This window comes from Apus apus, chromosome 3 (genome assembly GCF_020740795.1).
Source record: "Apus apus isolate bApuApu2 chromosome 3, bApuApu2.pri.cur, whole genome shotgun sequence".
Classification (NCBI taxonomy): Eukaryota; Metazoa; Chordata; class Aves; order Apodiformes; family Apodidae; genus Apus; species Apus apus.
This window is the reverse complement of record NC_067284.1, coordinates 57,235,702-57,244,450: the sequence shown is the minus strand read 5'-3', so window position 1 is coordinate 57,244,450 and position 8,749 is coordinate 57,235,702. Positions and strand designations below refer to the sequence as shown.

The following is an 8,749-nucleotide window of genomic DNA, read 5'->3' as shown; positions in this document are numbered from 1 at the left end:
GCAGCTACTCCTCCCCACATTGACAAGTTCACCCAGGCTGGATGTGCTGCCCAAATCTCCACAGTCAAAGTACCCGACAGAGGAAATGTCTTGTGTCTGCCCTATAGCTTTTGGGACAGGATTACAACCTATACAAAATAAAGTCTTCCACAGATTACCTCTGTTTGCTGAAACACTTGCAAGTAGTTAGGTATCAATGATCTCCAAACGTCTTTATTCAAACCTCTAAGGACTCAGGGCTGTGCCTAGGACTGCTGGGACCTTTTTTCCATTAGCGCCTTGTCTCTTTCTTCCATAAGCTGCTTTGTCAAAGCAATCTGCTCTTCTAGCAGGCGAATATTCTCCTTTTTCTGATGTTGACGCTCAAGGTCTCTGAGAACTCCACTGTGAAGCCTCTGAAAACACAAGGGACAGAGTTTGTCACAGCCTGCTGGATGCTGGATGCGATTAACCCCCACCGAGGCTCCAATCCCTCCAGCAGTGCTGTTCACCATGTGTGCAAATCCTGACACTGCCTGTAGCCACAGCCACTCGACATGGTTTGAATCTAGAAGTACTGGAGCTGATATCCCACATCAGTAAGTTAATGGTACTACAATAAAAAGTGCTTTATTTGCAGTCACCTTCAGATGGGTGGGTTTGCTAAGCAGTAAAACCATCAAGCAAATAAATGCTATGCACCCCTAATTTCCATACCAAGCATGGTGGACATCATCAAAAAAATCCTCTTCCCTCTGCCCTAAATCATTACCAAATTGAACTAATATTCCCAAAAATACTTCTCTGCTTGGAGAGAATTTGGTAGCAAATTGGAAGTGATTTTAAGAAAAACTTGTATTTTGTGTCTTCATCTGCTTCTTTCTGCTCATGTCTTAGTCTTAAAAAAATACCTTAGAGAGTCTTAAGCCAAGCTCTTGAAAAAGCAAGGCACATAATTAAAAAAATATCCCCTTTACCCAAAATGTTCACTATAAATACCAGGTGCAACCCAAACCAGCAGTTTTTAAACTGGCGGGTAAGCCCTTCAATGGTGTAACAAGCCCTAAGAAAATCCCGGCTGCACATCGTTTCCTCCATAGGCTTTTTTACCTCTCTCTCTGCTACCTGGAAGGTTTTTTTCACTCTTGATAATTAGGGCAAATGCCTAACCTTTACTTCTCGGCAAGCGAATGCAATATAAGTGAAACCAAAACTGGTGAGATGGATTAGGGTGGGGAAAAGGAGGGGAGGGACTAGTTGTGAGCCAGCTGCTCACACCTCTGGAGACAGGCGAGGCAGCAGAGCAATATGAGTGCAGGGATGATGGGATCAGACACGGGATGGAGGAGATGGCAAGGCTGACATTAAATGGGGACCATATAAAAGCATTTAACGTGCATGTGACATAAGAAGAGAGATTAAATTAAACAGCACAAAGGAGAACATGGGATGCCCAATCCACCTGGGTGGTTTGGCTTGAACTCCTTGGGCAGTCAATATGCGTTTAGATATTCAGGCACTTTTATATTTCAAAGTAACAGTCATAAACTTATCAGAAAACATGATACAGGAGGAAAGAAATATTATAACTTAGTAAAACCATTAAATGATTGTTAAGAGCCAATCCTGGCGCAACATCTAAATCAAGCTATCTGATTGCAGTCATGTTTTAGACCAACTAAAGACGAAAATCTTTAGTTTGTTCAGTTAAAGCATTATCCACCTGCCTATTTCACCAACTCACACTCACTTTGGACTCTGGAATGAGAAAGCTTCAAAGGTACCACGGTTAGCCACTGGACAGTGGAGGTATCATGAATAAATTATTTAGCCTAATGGCAAAAAAATATGAATCATTTATTTGACCTGTTTGAATGAGGCCAAAATGCACCTACAAATAATTTATTTGAAAGCTGACCCTGAAGTAATTTTAGAAGATGTTTGTGATTATTATTTGACAAGATCTCATAGGGTTTTATTCCTCACCTAGCATGCCAATAACCGCACATCTCAAAGGTTCTCCTTTCTCCTGTCAAGATTAAAACAGAAAGGTTTTTTTAAATTAATATTTTATCTTCTTAAGAAAGCACAAACACATACATCAGCCAAGAATAAAAACTCCCTCTGGAAATTAACCTAATAAAACCAGCTCCTCTTCATCAGCTTTCATCAACTGAACTCAGGTTACAAATTATTAACTGCTAAAGTCAAGAATGTAATTATTTTTCCATCACAAAATACAGTAACTCTGCAATCTTTCAGATGGTGAATGTTTTTACTTTGAAAATGCAGTTTGCAAAAGACACCTTTACCGTCTGAGTATCACGAGAGCTCTATGAAAAAGTTAATCTCACCTTTTTCTTATTCTCACAAGTTAGGCCTGCTTGTCTTCTTCATCAGATTAGATAAATGCGCGCAAGCTCAAATAACTTTGTGCCTGGTGTATCAATTTAGAAAAGTCAAATGTTTACGAACACAAGCTGAGAGAGTTGGGGCTGTTCAGCCTGGAGAAGAGAAGGCTCTGGGGAGACCTCACAGCAGCCTTCCAGTACCTGAAGGGGCCTACAGGAAAGATGGGAGGGATTTTCACCAGAGAAGATAGTGATAGGACAAGGGGTAATGGTTTTAAACTGAAAGAGGGGAGATTTAGGTTAGACATCAGGAAGAAATTCTTCACCATGAGAGTAGTAAGGTGCTGGAATAGGCCGCCCAGGGAGGTTGTGGAAACCCTCTCCCTGGAGGTGTTTAAGGCCAGGTTGGAGGGGGCTTGTGCAGTCTGGTCTAGTGTGATGTGTCCCTGCGCATAGCAGGGAGGTTGGAACCTGATAATCTTTAAGGTCCCTTCCAACCTTAACCATTCTATGATTCTATGATTCTGTGATTAATCTGCATAAAGATAAACCTGAAATAATCTCTACATGAGGACTACAGAATATCCACTTTGCTTACTTCCACTACATTATCTAAATAACTGGGTCCCTAAAACCTGAAGAGATTATTTTCTCACTTGAAGATGGAGAATTATAAAGATAAAATCTCATATTTCATTTCTAAAATATAACCTTTGAGCCTTAGTGCTTCTGAATAGCAATTTAAAATTAAGTTAAACTGGTTGCTGGAAAAATAGAATTTAGCATTTTGGCTTCACTTCTGCAGCAGCAGCATCTTGAGAAAAAGCCCTGCAAACTATATATAGAGATTAGCATCAAATGTGGCTTTTGGGGAGGGCACTTCTAATTCTAGAGGACTGGTTTGTGAACCCATCTCCGTACATACAGGTCAGGCACCTCTGAAGTCATGAGTTCCCCAGGCTGAGTTCACAGGCAGTGCCCATGCCTGGGTGTTAGGATGAATGGCAAAGAACAGAAACTGGATCTGTACCCCAAAACCCCCCAAAGGTTTTGTCAAAGACCAACTGGATCCTTTGCCCCCTCCATCTCTAGGACACTTAGCCAAACTGCCTATCTGCTGTCAGCATGACAGCAGTGACCCTGATGATCTCCACAGCAATGGCTGCTTCCAGCTGTGGAGAAATAAGTTAAAACAGACCCACACGGAGAAAGCTACCCCCACTAACTCATCTTGGAAACCTAGGATGACCCCAAGCAGAAGCCTGCAGCAGTGAATTCAGGTGTAACAACTGAAGCAACCTAACATTACTTTGCAAACCAAGCAACAGCAACAGAACAGAGCAACAGGAACAGGCAAAGGGCAGCAAGTCCCTGTTTTCTTCCTGGCATAATTAGAAATACATGAAGCAACCAGAGGACATTAATCATATCAACCCATTGGCTGATCCACTACTCCTTTTACTAGAGACATACTTCATACATTGGTAGAATGCACCCTGTAAAGGTCACTTACCTGTAGACTGTTTCATGCCTGTTACCCCTACACAATATGAAGATTTTATGAATAATTTATTTGCACAGTCTCTCTATGAGATGAAGGAGACACTGGTAAAAAACATTCATTAAGTATAGGTGTCTCACTGAAACACCCAACAGTGATTTATTTCAGAGCATGTGTTGTCCTGTAGCATGTGCTTGAAGTAAAGCTCCCATTTACTCCAGCTGCAGTTTAGGAGCATTTACCACGTACTGCCAGACTTTTGGTGGCTCAAGGCAGGCACGCTGAATTATCTAGCAACTACCTACAAAAACCTGAATTTAAGTGATCTACCCTGCATATATGTCAGCTCTGGCAAATGCAGAGCCATTGCTCATCGCCACTCCAAAAGATGAGCCTTCCTCTTCTTGCTACTGGCTGTGCCATTCAGTGCTTTTTCCTACTTCTGCAGTAAATTAACCTGCCTCTTTCCTCACCCAGATCAGTCTCACCCTCCAAGGTCATCATTCTCAAGCACTGACAAAGACAATCTCTTGACAGAAAAAAAACCCCACATAATCCTGTAATTACAGACTGCATCATAAAACCCATGCAACAGGCAAGTGAGCTGGAGTATGGACAAGCAACTTGAACTCTGATGTTTTGCAGCTTCTGACTGCTTCACACCTTTAACAACAGTCATTTAACACAGGCTTTTTTTTGTGTGTGTGTGCATTAAGATCATCAAGTCCAACTGTTAACCTAGCACTGCCAAGTGCACCATGAAACCATGACCCTGAGCACCACATCTGCATGTCTTTTAAGTACCTCCAGGGATGGGGACTCTATGACTTCCCTGGGCAGCCTGTTCCTGTGCCTAACAACCCCGTCAATGAAGAAATTTTTCCTAATACCCAATCTAAACCTCCTCTGGCACAACCTGAGGTCATTTCCTCTGGTTCTATCACTATTCACTTGGGAGAAGAGACCAACCCCCAGCTCCCTACAACCTCCTTTCAGGTAGTTGTAGAGAGCAGTAAGGTCTCCCCTCAGCCTCCTTTTCTCCAAACTAAACAAACAACCCCAGTTCCCTCAGCTGCTCCTCATGAGATTTGTGCTACAGACCCTTCACCAGCTTCATCAACCTTCTTTGGACACACTCCAACACCTCAATGTCCTCCTTGCAGTGAGGTGCCCAAAACTGAACACAGGAATCAAGGTGCAGTCTCGCCAGTGCCAAGCACAGGGGGACAATCACTGCCCACATGCCACTGGCCACACTCTTTCTGATACAAGCCAGGAGAGGTTGAATTTCACAGAACTGGCCTTGGCCCGTTGATGCAGCCCATCCACGTCCCCCTGTAGGCCTTCCTACACTCAGGCAGATCAACTCTTCCACCCAGCTTGGTGTCATCTGCAAGCTTACTGAGGGTGCACTTAATACCCTCACCCAGACCATTGATAAAAACAGTAAACACTGCTGGCCCCAACAGTGAGCCCTGGGGAGCGCCACTTGTGCCCAGCCCAACTGGACGTGACTCCGTTCACCGCAACTCCGCGTCCAGCCAGGTTTTAACCCAGAAGCACGCACATGCCCAAGCCACTAACATCCAGTTCCTTCAGGAGAACGCTGTCGGAAGCCATGTCCACGTCTAGGCAGAGAGCACAGAGGATGACATCCTTCCTGCCTCGCAAGGCTTCCAGCTGCTAGAGAGAAGGGGGGAGCTGCCTCTGCTGAGCCTGTCGTGCCTCACCCTTCCTGCCTGCTACCCGGCCTGGGAGGCGAGACAAGGGAGTGGGTGCAGGTCTGGGGAGCACGGGAGAGGCCGGCACAGGGGAGGAAGGGGTGCTTGGCGCAGAAGCGGGGGGGGCAGGCAGCACACGGGCAGGGCAGGGCCGGGCCGGGCTGGGAGCACCCGGGCGCTCCTTCAGGGGGCAGAAGGAGCCAGCAGGCGGGGGGGCCCGGCTCCCTGCCCGGCCCGAGAGGCCGGTCCCGGGCGCTGGCAGGGGCAGGGCGCTGCGGGCAGCGCAGGGAAGCAGGAGGGCGGGCAGGGAGCAGGCGGCCCGAGGCCCGCAGGAGCCGCGGGGCTGCGGCCGGAGCCCTGGGGCAGCCCCGCGGCCGAGGGGCGGGCCCGGCCGTGCCGGGGGGCGGGGCGGTGGGCGCCGAGGCCGCCGCAGGGGCGGGGCAGGGCCCCCCCCTCGCCCCTTCCCCCCCCGCTCCCCCCGACCCCCGCGGCGGGGCACTCACCTCCCGCTCCCGGCGCTGCTGCAGGTGCACGGCCGCCACGGTGGCGGCGGAGAGCAGCGCGGACACGGCCAGCACGGCCCGGGAGCTCCGCGACATGGCGGCGGCGGCGGGGCGGCCGGTGCGCCGCGGGGAGGGGCGGGCCCGCCCCCGCCGAGCGCGTCGAGCCAGGCCAGAGCAGCCGGGCGCCGAGGCGAGGAGCGGCGGGGGCCGAAGGGGCTTCCCCGGGCGGCAGCCCCGCCGCGGGGAGCGGCCTCCGGGGTCTCCCGCTGTCGTGCCGGGGCTTTATGGGGACCCCGTGGCCCGGCGGGCCTGGGCGGAGGTGCGGCAGGGCCGGCGCGGGATGGGGGTGCGGCAGCCGGAGCCCCCGGAGCCCAGCCCGCCCGGCTCTGCCGGCTGGAGCCCTGCGGGGCGGGGAGAAAAGGGGCACTTGCTGGCCAGAAACCTCGAGAAGAGGCTTTTGCCCCGCCGGTGCCTGCCGGAGGGGGGGTTTCCTGGAGCTTCCCGCCGGCCCGCGCGTGCGCTTCCTCTGGCAACCCAGCGAGGAGCTTTCTGCCGAGAGCGAGGGAGACTTCTGCTTTTGCTGCGCTAAGGCCGCCCGTCCTGCACTTTCCTTGCCCGGAAAACCCGAATTGCGGAGGACAAGCAGCTGAAGAAAGCAGCTCTTCCATTGTTTGGTTTCTTATTGTTCGGTGTGTGGCCTTCGGCCTCGTGTTTGGCAGTTTTTCGTGCTCTCAGAGAAAATTATTCCTCTCCCAGGGGGGGCTTTTCCCTGGCACCTCTTTACTAGTGTATCAGAGTGCTTTACAGGCAGAGGAAAATTTATGTTCCCAGTGCTCCCGTGTGAGGGCAACAGATGGCTATCGTGAATTACTTTGATACACCACCTTCAGATGCACTTCAGGCTTCAGGTGGAGGACTTCAGCCTTTCAGGGCACTTTTGCCCTGTAGCATTTTAAAGCAAAGTTCCCCCTGGCTGCTGTAGAGGAGACAGAGGCTCGGGTCATGCTCCCAAAAAGCAGGGAACTTCTCAGCAGTCACTGTCTTGCCGTGTTACCACCCAAATAATCATGCCAGAGGTGCAGAAGAGTGACTCTTGAAAGCACATGAAACAAAAAGGGGTCTAGGAGGGAGGCTGGATATACTGCGTGGTCTGTAAAACCCTGAAAGAGCTTGGCAAACTATCATTCACCATCTCCGACAGTCCAGGGATAATCAGTGGGTGTGTGGGTAGTGAGTTTAAGCCAAGCAAAAAGAAGCTTGCACAACGTGAGCAAACTGTGGGAATCGTGGCCCCTGGTACTGCAGAAGCTGAACTTACCTGCAGATCCAGAAAGGAACCAAACAAATACCTGGGGCGCCCTTGATGTTTGGAGGCTGCTTTTGGCTCAGGAGCTCCTTAAACCGCAAGTGAACAGAAAGGTGGGAGTTTTGTTGTGAAAGGTGTAGGCTTACTCCTGGTTCCTTCCCGTAGTTTTTTCTCCAAGCATCTGCCGAAGCTCGCAGCCAGGCAGGATGGTGGGACACAAGGAGTCTCAACCTCAACAGGTACTGCAGTCCCTGTCTCAAAACCAGGCTCCGGTATTTCCAGGTAGAGGGTTGAAGAGCCATTGAGCAGTTGCTGCAAGGGGACGGCTGAGTTGCATCCCCAGCTCCATCCAGAGTGGAAGAGGAAAACCAAACATGCGAAGCTGATCCCTCCTTGTTATAATCTTTTTCATCTGGCTGCTGAATGAACGTGATTAAAATGAAAGGCAAAATTAGTGGGAATGATAATATTGCAATTGAGTCTAATAGTTTTGCTCACATCGGTGTGTTTACTGTTATTAAGACTCATGCATAAGTGCTTGTAATGTGGCCAAGGCCACTGGAGTGCCAAGAACAGGGTCGAGCCAGGTGTGCGGCGGATGTGAGCCAGCCCAGCGCCCTTGGCACTGTGGGAGGATGCAGCTCACCACGGCTGGAAGCCAAGCACCTCTACCCAGGCCTGGCATTAATCTCTTAAGGGGCTTACAGCCTGGGCAGGGATCGCTCAGACTGTGCTCCCATAGCCTGAGCTTCTTCCATGGCAGTTCAAGTGTTTCCACTCTCCTCCTTTCCCTTCCATGGGCTAGGTCTTGCTGAAGTGCTCACCTTCCCTGCTTTCCTTCTGCTTTGGGTGGTTTCCACCTTTCTGTGCTTGGGGTGAGCTCATCCAGGGAAGTAACCTTCCGGAAAGCTCAGCTGTGGACCAGATTAGCACCTGTGTCTGGCTTAAAACTCGGCAGCAGCAACAGCATGGAAAAGCCCTTTTTCCTTTTTCTGAGACAGTTTCCCAGCTGGGTCGGGTAAGCCTGGACAAAGGCACGCTGCAGAGGGAGGGAAGCAGAGTGATGGAGGATGGAAGCAGGACCGCCCAGCAGTTGGCTGAAGGACAAGAAAGAAGGAGATTTCACAGTTCCCCTTAACAAACAGAATCTTGACCACCACAGGACCAGTATCTCATGGGGCTCTTCGGGTGTGTGTGACTGGCAAGGAGTTGTTGCAAGGAGAAGAGCCACGTTGCTGCTGATGCTCTCAAACAGAGTGAGGCAGAGGGTGAGCTTGTGCTGGGGGAAATGTGGCTCAAGAGGGCCTCTTTCTTTGCTGGCTCTGCTGGTTGCTTTCCAGGTGAGCTTTCCTCAAACAAATGCCGTGACTGCTAATAGCTGTTCCTGG

The 8,749-nt window shown here is 50.0% G+C and overlaps 1 protein-coding gene across 1 annotated transcript; it reads right to left on the bottom strand.

The window, feature by feature from the left end:
• Positions 1-245: 245 nt before the first annotated feature.
• LOC127382613 (protein PET117 homolog, mitochondrial) lies at positions 246-6,194 on the bottom strand. Its single transcript, XM_051614464.1, has 2 exons — positions 6,056-6,194; positions 246-395 (listed from the first exon to the last, which is right to left on the bottom strand). The coding sequence occupies exons 1-2, from the start codon at positions 6,149-6,151 to the stop codon at positions 246-248; spliced, it is 246 nt and encodes an 81-aa protein (XP_051470424.1). The 5' UTR covers positions 6,152-6,194.
• Between the last annotated feature and the right edge of the window lie 2,555 nt (positions 6,195-8,749).

Bases quoted from the DNA above. Each gene is read 5' to 3' on its own strand.
- LOC127382613 (XM_051614464.1), bottom strand. From the start codon at position 6,151: ATGTCGCGGAGCTCCCGGGCCGTGCTGGCCGTGTCCGCGCTGCTCTCC. The intron at 396-6,055 runs GTGAGTGCCCCG...TTGTGTTTTCAG, and splicing joins AGCAGCGCCGGGAGCGGGAG to AGGCTTCACAGTGGAGTTCT.